The 19254-nt window shown below is 46.9% G+C and overlaps 1 protein-coding gene across 1 annotated transcript in view; it reads right to left on the bottom strand.

Moving 5' to 3' along the window:
- Nucleotides 1-19254, bottom strand: part of kn (EBF transcription factor knot) — a 136286-nt gene that overhangs the window by 5219 nt on the left and 111813 nt on the right. The window contains exons 9-13 of the mRNA XM_075677209.1: nucleotides 17042-17159; nucleotides 15958-16100; nucleotides 7742-7868; nucleotides 2612-2700; nucleotides 813-981 (exon numbers count right to left, since the gene is read on the bottom strand). Of these exons, the coding sequence (XP_075533324.1) occupies nucleotides 813-981; nucleotides 2612-2700; nucleotides 7742-7868; nucleotides 15958-16100; nucleotides 17042-17159 (646 nt within the window). The remainder of the gene's footprint in view (nucleotides 1-812; nucleotides 982-2611; nucleotides 2701-7741; nucleotides 7869-15957; nucleotides 16101-17041; nucleotides 17160-19254) is intronic.

Here is a 19254-nt window from a genome sequence, read left to right as displayed (position 1 = left end):
GGTTCTTGTAGCTGCTGCAGTAAAGAGCACCACCACAAAAAGGAAAAAAATTCAAACTTCTGGAGTATTAGGAAATTAGACGGGTGTTCGCAACGTGTCAGACCGTTTATAAGTTCGTTGTGTTTCGAGATTTAATAGGCTGATGTCCCTATATCATCGCCCATAGCACGCAAAAGCTACTCACGAGTGAAATCACAGACTGTTCAAGTTCACGTAAAAGCGAACTGCCAATGCGCATGGCAACACCAGCGCTATTCACGCCACGTCGCAAGGCAGGCTGAAATGCAAAATCCAATATATGATACCGCTGTGGGTGTAACTCCGATAATTGAGCGCATGCTAACGTACAGGATGAGATAAAGTTGGATAAAACATCGCTCTGATTTTTATCATGGAGTTTAAACTTCGCTCTCTGTTTGATTTTACGTGTGACTTTATGCGCCGTTAGCGAAACTTGAAGTGTGTCGCTGCTATTTGTTTTCTCTTGAGGCACGTGTTTGCATGCGGTGTGCGTCTAAACCGTTATTTCCTCGCTATTTCCTTCGCTCCTGTTGTTTATTTTTCTGCATATCTCTTACGCCTCTCTCCTTTTCCATTTTGTTTTAATGCGTTCTCTTTCTTTAAAGAAGAATGCTATTGTTCTCGGCTAGTTGGTGTTTCATTTTATGGATACAAAGGGCGAAAAAAAAAGAAATAAAAGAACAAGCAACGTAAATAAACACAGGCGTTTTGTGCTACGCCTTCTTACGGGTCTTTGTTTTCTTCGCACTCGCATCATGACGGGCACAGATGCCGCTGTCCCGGCGGCTCACCGTTTTCCTGGACGTTGACGGCCAGCTGACCGGCGGCGGCGTATGCGTTGAAGCCGGCCGATCCTCCGGAGAGCGCGGGCGAACGCGGGCCCTGCAGCGAGAGCTGGTTCTGCCGGGGCATGCTGTACAGCGCCTCGGCCAGGTCGGCGGCCCGCTTCAGGATGATCTCCTGCAGAGTCAGGCTCCGAGTCAGGCCGCTAGAAATAATCCTGTCTCGCTCCGCTAACTCTCCTGCGCCTAAGAGCGGTTTGGCCCTTGAGAAAGGCATTATCCTCGTACGCGAGATTCCTACGACACCCGACTGGTAGGTTCCTGTGCTCGCAATTTCGGAGAATACACATTGGAATAGCGGCGACGAACTGCCCTTTAGAATTGTGAATACTTCAAGCACAGTCAAGTGCCGACAAGCGACGGACTTTCGCATAGTGTATGGGAACGCATCCCGTAAACGCCACACGTATTCTGCAAACATCAAAGCAAAGAGACAGCAGTAAAACAAGTGTCTAAGCGGCCCTTAATTCAAAACAATATAAGCTGGGGCTCCCACCCACCAGAGCCGCTCAGTGTGCTCTCTCGGCGCTGCCACTCGGGCATATTTGGTCAAGCGATATAATACGAGAAAGCGAAATCCTTCGATGCCATATCTAGAAATATCAAGTTAAAAAGAAAATGTTATGCCTGTATGTGAATACCCGTCGAATATTCATTAGAATATTTTATTTTATCAAAAATACGAAGGCCTCGTGTGGCTCTTAAAGTGGAAACATAAATGAAAGATGTATTATTTACTATTATTTTGGTTAAGCGGACAACATTCTATTCATTTGGCTAGCGTGGGTTCAACGGACATGCACCAATAAAAAAAAATATATGCGGATCCCACGCACTGTGAAAGTCGACGTAAGAGAAGCTTTATGTGCCGTTTGCTTTGAATGACGATAATCAGCGCTGATGTTGACTGCGAATGCATAATTTTCTGAGCGTTTAGTGCAATACGAGAGTAGTGTTTCTTTTTCAGAAATAGCATAAGCGTACCGTACCTTCAGTATGTCCGCAACCATAGCGTTTCATTGCCTTCTCGCGTCATCTTTCCCCTCTCGCGCCCTGTCCCCTGTATGGCAACTGCGAGGATGACAATGCTGTTATTCATGCGTTTCATGCCGGTTCTACCCATATTCTGCCTCCTCTCCCCGTCTTATCGACAGTTCTGTCTATGTACCCTCTGAACTTGCACGTGAGTACAAAGGTAAGCACTGCAGTTTCTGTAATTAGGTTCACAGATAATTACCACTGCCAAAAAACTAACGTGGCGTCAACCAGGAAGCTCCAGAGGGCGCTGTGATAGCTAGGACACTAGGCAATATAATAAGAGCTTGGTGGCGCCACCCACCACCCCGTTCCAAAGGGGATGCTCATAGTATCCATCCATCCATCCATCCATCCGCGATGGAAAGGTCGAAACGAGTTTCTCGCGTCGACTTTCCTCTCTGCGGCACTCCTGCCATGTATCACGCTCCGAACCACCTCCCGACGCTGCGTGACAGACAGAAGCAGCCCAAAAGTCAAAGGAAGAGACAAAAAAAGCTTCACTTTAAAACATTGAGCCATGCTTTTCAAATTATGAGAGATGTGACCGACAGAGAAGGCTGGACAGGCAGCACTTTCTAGAAGTGCCTTGCTGCATCGCACGGGTACTCAAGTTGACTTCCCACGTGATCAGCTCCGCGAAAATGCAGTGCAACGGCACACCACCAGCAAGCAGCACGGTCTCGCGCGAAAAGCAAGTCGCCTGAACCCACCTTGGGAAGCTTTTCGGGGTCACCGGGATGGCGCGGGATGAGCTTCGCTAGCCGCTGGAAGCCGTAGTCGATGGTGGGCTCGTTGAGCGCTGTGCGAGACAAGCATGCGCCGGGGCGTCAGCCAACCCACGCGCGTCACTCTATTTAAGGCAAAAACTCGAGGGCAAGTAAGTCAACTCGCTCAGGGTGTGGCCACTGCGGTAAACTTACATCAAGCATGCGCCAAAAAAACACTGTTTGCTTTCATTCCTCGTTACCTTTAAGCCACAAAACTTCCCATTCGTAAAAGTTCATTTCCCATGGAGCCTTCGCTATATAATATGTCCCACATTACGACTGCCTACCATCTGTTCGTATGGACAGTTCTGGCGTAAGCACTTCTTTGTGAATAAGGACCCCAGCCCATATTTACAAAACGCGCTCTTTGTAATATTAAATTTTCTGATGCTGTATTAGCGAAGGCTGCTAGCCAATTGGAAATGACACTATTGCCATTGTCTGTCAAAGTTTTGCCAATTCGGCTCCCGGTTCCTAGACTATGCGCCAACTTGGCAGCGAGGGAGGATGTTTGGAGAAAGGAAACACAGGCAAGACAACCAACATAGGGAAGACCGAACAGCCAAGTATGGTTCTGCCACACAAAGGTGCAAGGCGCGAGACGGCGGCAAGCAAGTGGCAGGTACGCGGTAACACGATGATTTGACCGCTTGGCACTGAGCGTCCGACCTCCATTCCTTGCACTACATCACCCTGCCCTGCCCTGGTTGTCACTAACCCGAAGGGTATGCGTATGCATGCGTGATGAAGAAAAGCAATAATAAATTTAGGAGAATTTTCTTAAAGAAGCCGCACGTATCTGTAGGGCGAGCACGCCTTCTCAGCCTCAGCGCTATCTTATGATGTCTAGAACAGGAAAACTGAACGGCACTCTTCCTTCAGACGCAATTTAGTCGTCACTGCCGAAAGAAGCTCACTTGTCCAGTTATGATGGAAAGCTTTTAGCTCGGGGGCTCTCATCTAAATACACGGGAAAGAAGCAACCGTTTTTCTGCGCAACCACTGCAGCGAATTTGATAAGGTTTGTTACATTTAAAAGAAAACGTTAAAATTTAATGACTGTTGAAGCGGATTTTTATTTAGGCCGTCGATATTTTGACAAATGCAGCTGAATTTGCAAAATTTAGAAAAACGAAACTATCATGTTTACAACTCTACACCTCAGCAATGAAGAAAAGTAGCACAATTTTGAAAGCTGCATTTAATGGTACAACGAAATGCAGACAAAACTGATTTATACATCCCTGGGATATGTATTACTTATTTGTGAATAGAGCTTTTGCAAAAGTCTTGTAAAATTGTAACAGATTCATGTAAGCTGCAACTTATTTCAAATGTCCGCTTTCGACGCTCTAACGGATGCAGGGGCCCTATAACGTGAAACTATTCCAATATGTTTTTATTCCAATCTCCTGACGTCAAATTTAAGTAACCACCGACGCAAGCATCGGGCGGTGACCAGAAGAGTTGTCTCAACACACCAATCAAACGCTCTCCTCGTTTATAGGAAGTCCCTTTTGTTCGCTTTAAAAGAGAATAACATTGCCTACACTGAGCGGCTTGTCTTGTCTAATTGGCTGACAAGAGGCGAGGAGCACGCTCAAGTGGAGAATGATTCGATGGGGCCGAGCCAGCGCACTGAAGATCGATAACCGAGTGAAGAGGGTGGTGCCGGCGTCTGCGATTGGTCCGCTTTCCCTTACTTAGCTATCGGTGGCTGGTCGAAAATTGCGGTGGCATGCACCGGATGGTTAAGAAGGCTGCTAAAACGGATCCTCAGCAAAGAAGAGTTGGCAGAGCGAGGTCGTAAACGTTCCGAAAGTGCTCGAAAACGTGACACGGTCATGCAAAAAGTTTTATTGTACGCAAATAAACCCACGCACTCCGGCAGGTGCGAGTAACCAGTGCCTTAGCGATCGGCGGCAGCCATCTTTTATTCCTTCCGGAACGTGGCAACCTGAGGCTATTCAGAAAAAAATTAAGTTTTTTCTCGGAATAATAACGCATCTTTAACGCGTACACGTCACTTTGACGCGGTGAGTTTTCGCGGTTTTGTGACGTCGCGTAACAGGCAGGTGAAGTGGGTGCAACCTGAACACTTCCGACCAATAGCCGAGGCCTAATGCCCAAAAAAGCGTCGAATCCGAAATAACTATTTTTGTTTTGTTCGGTCCAATAATGCATAATCGGTGTGTACACGTCATATCAGATGGGGAGCTATCGGGGTTTTCGTGACGTCGCGTGACAGACAGGCGAAGTCCCAAGAAAATTTCGACCAATAGCGGAGAGCTGATTGCATAATTGGAATAGAAAACTTTGTAATAGCTTTACGTTGTAGCGCCCCATTTCACAGAACTGCAAAATCTGTTTATCTGAACTATTTATCTGTTGCGAATTGGTAAGCTTCCTGCTTGTATATCTATTTCAAGCTTACCAGTTTTCGGCAATAAAAAGAAAGTCTCCAAAGTTTCCCCTTCTCTCTCAAATGCAAGAACATTTAATAAAGTTGGTCCAGGGGTTATTCCACCGGAGCATTTCTGCATTTTACATGCATTCTAGATTAGGCGGCATTCTATTGGGGCTCGAGCTAAAGCTTCCTTTTAAGTTCGGCGAATAAAGGAGATTTTTTTTCTTAAACGGCAGTTTTATTCGGGGAGGGCCCCATGGCTCAGGAATAGTTTCTGATATACGGCCGCATTGTACTCGAAATGGGAATGGCAGCATTCCGCTGAACATCCCAGTGGGACAAGGCGATTGTCGCAGTATCCGTGACCAACCAATAAATGCGTGGTTTGCACGCACAGGTATGGTGGCGGTGCCAATTAACGACGACAAGGCAGAACAAGCAACTCATCGAGCATAAACTCTCCTGTGCCCTGACGTTCAAAGCGCAGCTGCATTTAGCAGACGCCGTAGTTAGCAGACACATCATCAATTATTCAATGTATCAAAGTTTAAAACGCAAACTGCGCTCTGGGTTTCGTCTCATTAATGCCCCTTCCGTTTCCACTTAAAGTGAAAAAGTCGAAGCGCCTGTACCACCGCGTAGATGATGTTAACTTTTCACGAGGTCAAGAGAATGAAATCTCGGCCACGCAATACCACGGGAAACACGCGTGCGTCCGAGAGGTGCGATCCGTCAGCGGCTCCGCGACTGCGGATACTTGTGGGAAACTGGACGCGGTTGTTTGAGACACGACCACGCGTCGCACGTTGAAGAACGTATTCACTCTGCCTCTTTTGTAAGGTGCCAAATATTCGAGAAAAAATGGCGAGACATAGGACGTAGTAATTGGGAGTTATCGAACAATTAAGTGCACAGAAGAAATAAACGCGATAAAATAACATATTAATATCTTTCACAGCACATCACTACAACGCGAGAACAAATAAAAACAAACGAAAGTAAAAACACAAATTGGAAACAAGGTGAAAATATAAGGCGCACCTATTCAAAGCTGGGGTATCCGACGGCGTGCAATGCGATGAGATCACCTAAAAGAAACGTCTGCTTGATAATAAGAAACACAACAAGTAGATGTCATTAATCAACAAAGCTTGAATGAAACGTAAAATGGCAGCGTGCACTGTGCAGAAAGGGTCGAACTGGCCGCACTAAGGTGCGCGCATTCCACGGCGAGTTGTGCAAAAATGCGCCCCACGCGCTGCCTTTCAGAAGTGCTGTGCATGACTGCAAGTATGTATGGAACACCTGACCTGTAACGCAGATTGTAATTTTATTAATCAATCAAGTAATTTGATTAGTCAGAAGATTAAAGAAAACGCGGTCTTTCGTCCCCTATTTTCAAGACTAGAAATAGTTGTTACCCTGACATGCATTCTGGAAGCTCAAGTGCTCTCGCAGGTACATCGTCACCGACAGTTTTCGTGTACGAGTTCATTGAGGAATAGTACATTGAGGGAAAGCTCCCAGAAAACATTTTTAAATAACAAAATTAGTCTCATAAAACATAAGACCATAGTGGAGTCTTTGTCACTATTTTAATGTTGTCAATGCTTTTTTATGCGGCTCTTACATTTTCTTTTACTTATGTGACGTGCAATGTCAAAACACTCTTGCATGTGGACTTTTTAGACACTAATGTTTCACACTGATTATTGCGCAATAATACATAACGCTCTATAAATACTACAGAGTGCAATCAAGCAGCTAGAATGTGTGTTGTAAAATTGTTTCCGCAGGACTCAAATTTAATGAATCATCGTGCTTCGCATTCTTTAAGAAATATATATTTTGCCTTAAGTTCCTGAACAAGGTACTGTAAACGCAAGTGGATAATTCCACTTTAGGCACCATGAACGCTTAAATGCTAACGTTACGTTGTTTCATGACTTCAGGCAAGTGTGCCATTGACAAGTTAATGGTATGCTTCCGGCATATACATATTATACTCAGATTTGTCCACACTAAAATTTGGTGAAATTCAAGCGGCCTTCTGAAATATGGTTTTTAAAAATGCTGCCGATTAGGTTACACTGGTGCATTGCGGCGAAGTGCAACAGATGGCCGCAGAGGCAAAATTCCTGGGCGTGATCCTAAATTTCTTTTTTGTGAAAAATAAGAGAGACCGAACAGAAAGCTCACTCACCAGAACTTTTCTTTAAAAAAAGAAGTGGGACGGGCGTGATACAAAGCCGTTAAGCGTGGTTACGGAGGTTACACTTTCAAGAAAAGGCCGGCGCCTGACATAGCTTCTCGGTGGAGAGGCTGCGTAAGGCCGACCTATGCGCCTTTCCTTGCGGGTTACATTGCGCTCGAAGGAGAGAACGGCCACAAGAAAAAATTCTCAATAAGAAAGGCTGTTGGCGAACGTACCCGTTATGGAGCTGATGACCATTATTGTTACGCATAGTTGTTGTGAAGGTAGGGCGAACTACTTTCTAAATTAGTTTACTTGGAACATGGCGCCTAGCTTTTACTTCGCCGAACTCTCCATAGAACTGCACATCAGCCAGCCTGCTTGACGAACAAACTTGTCTGCGTCATAGTGCATGGAACGTAGTCGAAAGTGCGATGTACACGGACAGGAGCCGCGAGGTGGTGTTACTCACAGACGTAGACGAACCTCCCCGGCGCGCCTTTGCAGAACTGCTTGGACTTGTACGACAGCGTCACTTCGACGACGCCGGGGATGTGTCGTGGAGGCGTCTGCACCCGGATAGCGTGAGACGTGATAAGCTGCAGGGCGAAATCAATCAATCAAATTATATACTGCTGAAAACATTAATCAAGTATCAATGTCTACCCCAAGATTGTTCTTTAAGCCTTTCAGAACACCAATACGTTGTACTGTCTCGCATAGATAATGGTGCGAAACACTCATTGGTGATTGAAAAAGACTGAATTTTCAGTACTAAACATTATATCTAAGTGGACAAATAAGATAGCGCGTGCTAACGTTATATGAATATCATTCTGCAGGCAAAACTCTCGCAGAGATAGAGAGCAAACGTGACAGCGATTAACCAGCGGAGTCTTGTGGCGTCTCAGTGGCGGCATTATGAAAGAGTGGGAAAATGCTGGCACTTAGATGAGCGATTTGCACCCTTTGGGGCTGAGCGGTATGCTGCGAAAGAATAGGGGAGAGAAATGACAATCCGCACCGCCTGCCGACAGAAACGAAGCGAGATGCGCTCTTGAAATCTGTTGCAGGCGAAAAGACGGCACTTATTAAATAATGAAGGAGGTGGTCGAAAAGTAACGACTGAATGCAGCCGCCTCCAGAGCTCAGCTAATTCTCGACTGGAGTGCGCGACGCTTTCGGTTTCTCCGTATACCTGGCTTTCGTGACGGCACAAACATCAGTGAGCATTATAATGAAACTTGAGCCAAACTTTAAATATATGCAAATGCCACGTAGCTGGACGCAACTTAAGTAATGCTGTTTGCCGTCTCTTGGAGATACTCAGATTGTCTTCTTGCATTCCGCCTAATTACATAATTAGTCCTAATTAATTAATCAAGTTCTCGAATATTATAATTTGAGGAAAAGTGTCAATGAGAAAATTGGAGCGCCAACTTGAAAAACTCCCGATACACCTTTCTGTTGCTCAATACGTGCAACGTAAAAAGTGTTTTTCCTAGCGTGACCGCGAATATACGAAAAATCGCCGTGCAACTGAGCGCTCGAGGCACTTTGTGTGTATTCGCGGGGTTCTCGCATGCCTGGAAAAAAATATGTTGCACGCATTGATCAACAGAAAGTTGTATCGGGAGTCTTTAATGTTGGTCTACAATTTTCTCATTGACACATTTAATCTAATTATAATATTTGAGAAGTTGATTACATAATTAACACTAATTAAGTGATTCGGTAAAATGCAAAACAATAATCTGGACGTCTCCAAGCAATGGCAAACGAGATTACCTTGGGTCTGTCCAGCTACGTGGCACTTGCGTATTTTTAACGTTTGGCTCCAGTTACGTGAGACACCCAGTGTACAGGCCGCCGCAGGCGATGACCGAGCCAGTTTCTGGTTGGCGACGCTTCGCCTGCTCGAGGCAGTGGAAAGACGGCGAGGGAATCTCGCGCATAGCACGTAGCGGGGTGTTCCCCTGCACTTCGCTAGATCATCGTCAGTTTCCGGTTGCGGTAAAGGCATCGGGACCGCTGTGGATGAGATCCTCTCTATTCAAAATTAATATAGCCACGAAACTTTATTTACTGGTTATAGCCATGACATGCGCTTATTGACCGCATGTGTGGAAATATCTGCATGCACATGATTGCTCTTCGAAGCTGCAGCTGCTATCAAAAATTTCTCGCTCAAATGCGGCACTGGTTTACTACCTCTGGCTGGGGGTGACATTTAAAACTCTTGGGCGTTCCTTATCAGAACGGAAGACATGCCTGCGTGCGACTCTTGCTGGAGGAAAGACAGAGAGCGAAGGGAGCATCTTCTCCGCCTATGTGTTCACGTTGCTACGACAGCGCCACCCTGTCCGGACAGCATTAATTAAATTAAATTCTGTGGTTTCACGTGCCAAAACCACGAGCTGATTATGAGGCACGGCGTAGTCCGGGATTCCAGATTAATTTTACCACCTGGGGTTCTTTAATTACACCTGTGCACCATACACTGGCGTTTTTTTTTTTTTTTTGCATTTCGCACCCATTAAATTGCGGCCTCTGCGGCCGGGATTCGATCGCCCCTTCTCGGGCTTAGTAGCGCTAGACCATAGACGCAACGCCACCACGGGGGGTCCACTCGGCCTTAAACTGGTCGCACTCAAGAGCGCTTTCAGAGGCGAAAACCTTTCGAACATGGTCTTACTACACGGCGATGGCGCGGGAAGCAACTAGAGCGTTAGTTCAGTTTCTCAAGTCGATAGGTCACACCATGTGGATCTACACGCCTGCGGCAGGCAGTGCTCTTCTTTCTCTCCTTTTCGTCCCTTCATGCCCGTAATTTTGACCACCTGGGGTTCTTTAACGTGCACCCAATACACGGCCCACTGGCGTTAAAGCCCGGGGCCTCCCACCACGACGGCGTGCCTCGTAATCAGATCGCGGTTTTGACATGCAAAACCCCAGAATTGTTTTTTTATCCCATTGCTGCAGGGCATGACCAGACGGACGCGCGTCTCGTCAGCCTTTCTTCTCTTGATGCACAAAGGGGCAAATAAAGTGCTTTTCGAGTAGAACGCTTCTCTGTCCACCATCACCTTTTCTCGCTTGTTCACTGAAAAACTTGAGGGGCAGCGCTCCCCTCTTGTTGCGATGGATTTACCGTTCATTAAGGCGCGGCCCAGATTTTCTGCGGGAACCACGTCGAGGAAACGGAGAAACGTTTTTCGCCACAGCGAGGGCAGCGAGTTGTACTCCACCTCAGGTCATGGTTCCTCGGACGACGAATTGTAGACTATCATGCCCCGAAAAGCGACAAGAATTCTCAGGGAATTCTCGGCGTGAAGTGCATCTGTCGTGAAGGTTGACCGCTGTAGTCTTGTTCGTGCGAGAGGACTCTGCCAGCAACATGCACGTGCGGAACAAACAAGCTCTATCATTCTGTTTCGAAAACATTACACAACAAGCTTAAGGAACTGAGACTTAAGACCAAAAAGCACGTCTCAACAATTCACTTTATAAAGAGGAGCGTACTGGGTACTCCTCGCAAAATAATGCAGCTGGACAACATTAAAGTGCGATGTCTCATACCTCATGTCACCGCAGCCGGCCTCATACCTGATATTTACGCGACTATATCGAAAAAGTACTTGCTGGTGAAACCTGCCAACAAAAGTGTCGCTACCCTGCCTAGTCATGCGTCTCGGGAACACGCGCTTTCTAACGGTTAGATACGGGTACGCCTCCACACATGAACTTGGCCCTTTTAATGCGATAGCATTATAGGCGGACTAAGCCACTTTGCATGTATCCGTCTGACAAAAATCTATGGGCCCATCCAGGAGGCAGTTCAGCACACAGCGTGTCAAAGCGCCAGCTCTCACAAGGCAAAAATTGGCACGTGAGGAATGCGCCAGGCGTTTCCAAGAGTGACTTTGGCACGAGAGACGCATGCGTGCGATGGTGGCTTCACGGTTAGAGCAGGGCCTTTCCAGACTCCCTGGCCCGAATTGGTGGCCGGTGGCGGTGTCGAGGGTCGGCCCCACAAAGAACTGAATAAAAACTTGCGAATATAAATTTGTAAACTTAAGTAAAGCCAATGGGCGTAGACGAAAAACTTTATTCCATTTAATCTACGTGGTTTATTCAAACAAGTTCTTATTTTAGTTGGTTGCATTGACCTTCGGGCGTGACGTCACGGACAGAAGCAAAATAACGTTTAGTGAATTATGATTTTGCTTTCACGATTGGTGATGGCAAACGAGCTTCTCATTTGCCGTTTGCACATAGTTTGTTTGTTTTTTTCTCGTTCACAGACATTCTGCATGCACCAAGCAGATATCTACAAGACGTTGAGGTGGTCTGATAAGCGTCACCATTCTTTGCAAACGGCCCTTTGTTTTGCCGGTGTGTCGCTACCGCAAGTCCGGTAGGTCTACAAATCCGTGTTGACATTTACGTATGGTGCTGACGCTTTAGTAGTGCAGAAGAGTAGGCCACCATTGTCAAGAATAACATAGCGCAATACATATGAGAATGTGCACTCGTGTAGTTTGTCTTGCTCTTCTCCTCGTGCATGGCACCATTTTCTCCTCCAGAAGGTTCACGTTCTGAGGGTTGCCAGAAAAGACGACTCGTGTAAGTTGTACAGTAGTCATTGAAAGCCAGGCGTGCAAGCGCGGAAACAAGAAGGGAAACACCGACTCTGAAAATTAAAGTTCCCACATTGGCGGGAAAAAAAGAAAGACACGAATCTTGCACCAGCACTCGCCCAAGGGAAGGCGGCGCTCAACTTTCAACCATTGGCGCGTGCAGGTACTCGCGAAAGATGACTGTTTAGGCATGACACTCGAATTGAATCCTGCGGTTTTACCTTCCAAAACCACGACTTTGATTGTGAGGCACGCCGTAGCGGGGGACTCCGGATTAATTTTGACCACCAGGGGATACCACCAATGCACGAGACACAGGCGTTTTTGAATTTCGCCTCCATCGAAAAGCGGGCGCCGCGGGCATGACAATCGCGTTGTACAAGATTGTCGAGGGCTGGCCTGCGCATGCGCTACCGCTTTTAATGCTCTGCGAAGGCTTGACCACAAGGCGAGTTCCTTCGCTCTTATGAGTGAACAAATTTACACTGTCTGCAAATTTTGGAGGGCCATGGCGACAGTGCAACGAAAGGGGGCAGTGTTCCACCGGTCAACAAACGCTTATGCGTCCTCTGATTGGTGAAACGACCTGTCTGCCTGGCATAACAGTGACCGCAGCTAAAAGCTTAGAACAATATGAATTAGGCCTACTAGGCATACTGCGAACTTGTTGGCACGCTATACATAACACATGCCAGGTCTGTTGTTGCAGTATAAGCGTACTTTCATAAAATTAGACTTGGGACTGTTGCGCGACTTGGCGTTTGAAAAGCCACCCCTTTTTTTTTTCTGTTCTGTGTGACCGCAGCCATGCAGCCTGAATTGCTATATTTTGCGGTTACGCTGTTTGTGAAAAATAATCATTGCCAAACTGGATGCCTTGCTCCTTAAGCAGACGAGTTGCATAAAAGGATAGCTTCAAGTGTGCACAAAAATTTTCGGATGGCACGTTAAGCTAATATTATTGCACGGTTGCTCTAATCAATGCGGTTTAAAAATTAATCCCGACTAAACCACGAATTGATTACTCGATACTCATTTGAAGAAATCATTAAGCCCTAAAAAGTAAGCTTTTTCACTACAGTTTTCAGGTGAGATTTAGAAAGAAAAAAATACATCTGAGGCAGCTGGTTAAAGCGACTTACTTGGTGACTCCATATTTACACAATCGCCATATTGTATAGTTCTGACACAGCACACATGGAGCATAAAGGCCTTTTATAGACATTGCAAAGCTCTGCCTCAGAGAGTGTTTGATGAATGTACCACGCCGTGGCTGTGTAGCCAGGCGCGTAGGAACGCGAGGCAGCCAGAGCGGCGATATCGGTGTCGAGCAGATATCCCTGCTAGCGCTGCGCTTCGACGCGTACGCTCTGGCCTGCACCATCTGCGCCCGTTTAGTTTGGCCTTAACGCTGTTACGATGCAGTTTCGCCCCACACGTCGTCCAGTCGGGTGCGCGACACCCCAGGCAGCCGCCGGGGTGCGGTCTACGCGGCGCATAGGCCTCGCGCACTTGCTGTCGCTGCAATTGCTTCGAGCGAAACTGTAGTTACTAAAATCACATTTCAATCACAAAATCACAATCAAGTCACATTTCTGGACTTGCATTTGTGAATGTGCAACAAAGATGCCCCACAGCTTCTGAGAATACGCATTTCGCTTTCATGTCACGACCTATTTCTCTAAAAGAGGAATCAACCAATTTCTTCTTTCCTTCGGTCAACAGCTTTCTAGTCTCTAGGGAGGCAGCCACCTCAGGCGAAGAACAGCCCGGTCAAATTATTTAATTAAATTTATTTTATCTAGGTCCCTACTAATTTACCCTTTACGCTCGCTTTCCGCCACGAACATGCGAGCCTAACAGGAAGAGCACGCTTTACAGGATGCCATGTAGACATTTACCTATATTAAAATACTTGCGCCTTCACACAGATTTGTTTGACGAAAGTGCCAACAGGAACATAATTACTAATATTAAGTCAGGCACATGCGCCGTCCTATGTACTGCAGTAAGCGTTTTTTAATGCAAATAGGTGTACATATTCTACATTTTAAGCAGTATCTGCCAGGTATCCCACCTGGCGCATCATACGATTATGTATCTACGGTGCTCGATCATCACTCCTCGCTCGTCACCGAGATAACTTCTGTGGGCTAAGTAACCAGCTACTGAGAGAAAATTATTCAATTTCTTTTTCTTTTTTCTTTTTAAATTGAACTCGTAACATCAAAGGGGAATTGCTGGTATTGCGTCGTAAAATATCCTGTCGTTTTCGGCGCGCTATATCGGACGTAATTATATTTTTTTCCGCGTTTTGCTCATAGCACGTAGAATATGAAAAGTACGGCGAGACCAGCGGTCCAAAAAGTGAGTGGAAACGGCTAAGGCCGCGCTCTCTGGCAGACCCCACGCGGTAACCGCCCGGTCACTGCGTAGGCTGCGATCGTCAGGCGAAAGCTTGCGATCAGCGGAAGCCAGCGGAAGCCGCAACAGCCTATCACGCCCAGGCGATGGTCGAGTCTGGAAACGAGCCGAGTTGGTTCCTTCGAATCACTTTTGGGACCGCTGGCGTCGCGGCACGTGGTTGAGTAATCACGCAGCCCTTATCGTAGTTCGCCATTTCGAGCGCCACGAGTAAAACGCACAAAACATTATTACTCGCAACATGGCGCGCTCACAATTACTGAATGGGATATTTTAGGACGCAACAACTTTCCCATTTGAAGACACGCGTCTCACTCAAAATTTAACAAGTTGTGTGGGGGAGTGGGTGAGTATGAACCTTCTCGAATACGAAACGAATACAAATGTTGAGTACATAACATTCAATCAAATATCGAACAGACAATTGAGGATCATATATGTGCAGCAGAAATGTATATATTTGACTATTCTGTACCACGCGTGCACTGATTAGCAGTAAAAGACAGCGAACTATCAGGGGCAACTAGGATAAGTTTTAAACACAAGATCACTGTTGTTCATTAAAAACTCTGGTCGGGTGGCCTCTCAGCATCTTTAGAGCCTGGCGGCGAACAAGTTTTCCAAGAATGAATGACTACTGTGTTGCTTGCTTTCCAAAAACGATAAATAAATGGTTGCCGGAAAAAAACAGAAGAAAAGAGAGCTTGTCAAAAAAGAAAAAAGAAGCTGCCGAAGGACTTTAGTGCCGCCAACATATACCGATCTAAAAAGAAATCATCGTCGATGTGTTGTGTCAACGATAAAACTGTTGTCTAATTAGACTTCACAAAACACTATGATAATGGCAGACTAAGAGCAAAAATAACGGTTTTTACGTAGGCTTCCGCCACATAGCCGAAAACAAAGCTTGCATTACCCATCTCATATCTACAATGCTTCGAAGACTTCTGTCATTGCTTTACTTCTTAAAATTTGCGATAGTTTGTTTAGTAGACAGAGAACAGTGGCAAGACTCGTAGGTTGTAGCGAAATATTTTGTTAGTTTTTAGTATTCACAAATACTGAATGATTCCTTTACGAATGCAGCTACGAATAGTAAATGGGAAACATTCGATTTGTATTCAAATCTTGGAACTTTCGCCTAGCCCTGGTAATTATTCATTTCTGATTAGACTGGTTATAAGTGCAATAGAACTATCCTGGTGGCTGAAGATGGCTAATGACCAAACGTTCTGGGTCTCATAACAGTATATATATATATATATATATATATATATCTTTCTAATCGCGTCGTTAGGTTGGGCACCCTGTCAGTTGCGCGATGCCAATCGTGCTTGCTTTCTTTCGCTGCTCGGACCAGAATTTGAGGGCTAGGCTTTTGAGGAAGGCGTTCTTGGACGTGTAGGTGAGATTCGCACGACATAAGGGACAGCGACAGAATATGTCCAGCACCCGCAGACTGCGTCTCTCCTCGCGCCTTGTTTGCGGCGGTCGGCGAGGCACCGCTGCACGATCGGTCGGCGCGATGGGGCAACCAGAAACGGGCAGCCCCCGTATCGGTTGCCCGTTATCAGCGCCAGTCGTGCAAAGACAAAGCGAAAGACGAGGAAGAGAGCGCACTCACCTCACTCCAGACGAGCATGGTGCCGAAGACGACTTGGAGACCGTCGAAGAAGTTGTCTCCGACGATGATGACCGTGGATCCGCCAGTGGTCCACCCTTCGCTGGGGCTGATGGCCTTGATGCAAGGCGTGGCGGCGAAAGGAACTGCGCACGGCAATGAACTGGCATGTGAGAGCCGCTCCCCCACGTGGCATGGTCCACAGTGGCCGCGAAAATGACCGCAACGGCAGCGCTCTGCTCCGCACGGCGACTGACCGCGCACCTGCCGACTGGCGACGCCAGCGACGCCGAAGACGACGGCGGCGGCGGCAGCCAATCCGGGCAGCTTTTCCAACCTGTTGTGCGCGACAAGCCCCCGCTCTCGGAGCCTAATAGGATTTTCTCTCGAGAGATTAGGCCGCCTTCGGAAGGAGGCAATTACGCGCGGGGGTGTGTCGCGGCCCTGTCGCCGGTCGCGGCCAGCGCTTAAGCCCGCGAAACAAGGTTTGCCGGACGCCGCCGGGGGTCATCGATTTTACGTCGCCCCCGGGGGACAGACCGCCCCGGCGAGATGGACGCGCGTTCCGGCCGCAGCCCATCACGCGCTGCTCCACGCCTGCGCTGGTGTGACAGAACTGGTGCGGTGACACTCAAACGCTGACGTTGCGACGTCAACAAAAGTGAACGCTGCTGCTTTGCTCGGCTACCTGAGAGCACACTAGGTGCCGAAAAACGCTGCACTGCAAAAATAAACGTAAGTGAATGAATGAATTAATGAATAAATAAATAAATAAATAAATAAATAAATAAATAAATAAATAAAAAGTAAATGAAAATTAAACAAAAGATTACGTTTGGCAATGAGAACAACGACACTGACTCCCCATTGTTCGGTTTTTCACGGTACGTAGATGGTACGATTGTTCAACCTATGTGCGATTAGAAACAGCAACTATGTTTCATTAATTATTATGTGGTATAAATGAAATTATTTTTATAGCGCTCCTGCTCTTTTTCGATATCGGCCGTGAGGAAAGCAAACGCTTTAGTCCGATGAATCATCGCTCAGCCCTATCGGCAACTTGCAGAAAAATCGCCTTGCTCACCTTCAGTCGGGTCGAGTCGCTTAGCCCGTCGACCGTGCTTGGAGTTGTTGTGCACGAACATGTTGTCTGAGACTGCCAGCAGGGGTCCTTCCACGCTCACTTGATTTGAGATGACCACCTGCGATGAATTATTATCTGTGATACTTCCCACGTCTCAGGAGAACGCCTGAGCAGTGACAAAATTGCGATAAAGAAAGTAATAAAGCTCTTGCTCGCTTATACACCGCTGGTTCTGTACATTCATCGTATACGGCACCATCAGTGCTCGAGCGACCAGCGCAAGCAGTGGCTATAAAGCAGACGACAATCTGCAGCAGAAAGCATGTTGCGATTTGTGTGTTCCGACGCTGTTTTCACAAAAAGCTTACAGTTTTGAGTCATTTTTGGTACTTTGAACTTCAAAAAGATGTTACCCCCAATATTTATTGCACATTTAAAGAGTTCGAAGGGCGCGCAAGAGACGTTGTATGTGCTGCCGTTGAAACGCACTAACAAACGAAGCCACCAACGTCAGGAAGTGTGCTCGTGAGTTTGGCAAGTTCTGTTTGCCTCTATTTTTGTGTTAATTTCTGTGATATAAACTATCGCACACGCTGCGGATTGTTTTGATTTTCTTTTTCCTCGGGTTATGCTGTGTAAGGCTGCATTACCACTGTCTGGTGCATAAAAGTGACTCTTTTTCCATTTCCTCGGCCATGTTGTGAATGCATGTATTAAATGAATGAATAAAATAAAAAATAAACCAGCAAAATAAACAAAGAGTTCATTCGCTTAAAAATTGTCCGAAGCCTAATGACGTCTTCATTTTCTTTTCCTGTCTATATGTGTTTACATTGTCTGCTATGAGATTCAGACTCTGTATTGTTACGAAGTTGGTTTTTTTTTGTCCATCTTTTTACCAACCACAACGCGCGACGCCCAAGGGCTTGACGAGGGCTCAACAATGACTTTGGCAAGCGTCTTGTTCTCTTCAACTTGAATAACATTACGCTCTGATGCAGGAATTCGGTATGGTCGGTAATGAATACTAGTATTTATGTGATGCTTAAGTGAAGTCTCACCCAATTGTTGATTATTGAGGTTGAAGACGTCGCAGTAGGAAACCAAAAGACGGCTTAGAGCTGCTGCTTGTTCAGGAAATAGGCCCGCATCAATCATGGGATCAAATGTGGCGTCAAAGCAAATTGCATCCTGTAGACATGTTGAATAATCGGAGCAGACGTCTACTGAAAACGTCGTGACGTGCTCATGTGCCATACCACGCAGCGCTGAACCGATGCGCATTGGGGCAGAACTTCCTTTGTCAGGCCAAAATTTATGACGGGGAGGCATGTCCAGTTATCGGCAACCGTTAAGACGGAGCGGGGCACAGTGATATTGTGCACCAAAAGGACATCAGGAACAGTTGTGACGACGCAATCGGCATCGGGCACCGGGAAAGGTGACAGCAAATCGACGAAAGACAAGGCTTTAGGCGGCAGGCGGACGAAGGCGGTCGTGTTTAAGTCGTTCGGGAATTGGGCACGAATATGCGGGAGAAGAGGAAGTTCAAGGCAAAGAGCAGTGGCAGGACCGTCGATCAGAGCTGAATGCGCCTTAGGAAAGTCTAGTCTGAGGATAAGGTCATGGGGACAACTGATCAGTACTGTAAAAAGAGATGGAGCGTGGCGGCCGGGGGTACTTATACGGGCAGTACACATTCCAGTGACGGCTACAGTGCTGCCATCGGCGACGCGTATGGCTCGAGTAGTAGCAGGCGTGAGAGGCTTCTTTACTCGACGTCGGAGGTTAGCACTCAATACGGACACCTGGGCCCTAGTGTAATGGAGGATTTCGGCACGATAAAAATAATGCAGCACTACCCACACGAGCTGCATGGTCTAATTTTCCGCCCGGGAGAGTCCATAATTGGTCAGCGACGAATAGCGGCGTGGATGGGGCGACGGGGACCGACGGCGCTGAGGTGACGGGGAGCGAGCGGGACGAGTGTCACCTCCACGAACGTCAAAGTTAGGAGACATACGGCGAGGTGAGTAGTGGCGAGCAATGGTGAAAAGTAGCTCCAAAACGGGGACGCCCAGGAGGTGCGGCGAGCTACATGGTCAATTTGGTGACAATGGAAGCAGACTGGCTTGTCATCCGGAGTTCTCCACTCAGAAGGGTCGCGGAATCTCGGAGAAGAGTACAGGTCACTGCGAGGCATAGCCGTGGGC

The sequence above is a fragment of the Dermacentor variabilis genome, unplaced genomic scaffold (genome assembly GCF_050947875.1).
Source record: "Dermacentor variabilis isolate Ectoservices unplaced genomic scaffold, ASM5094787v1 scaffold_12, whole genome shotgun sequence".
Lineage (NCBI taxonomy): Eukaryota > Metazoa > Arthropoda > Arachnida > Ixodida > Ixodidae > Dermacentor > Dermacentor variabilis.
Note: the sequence above shows the minus strand (reverse complement) of the source record. Positions and strands in the feature narration are given on the sequence as shown.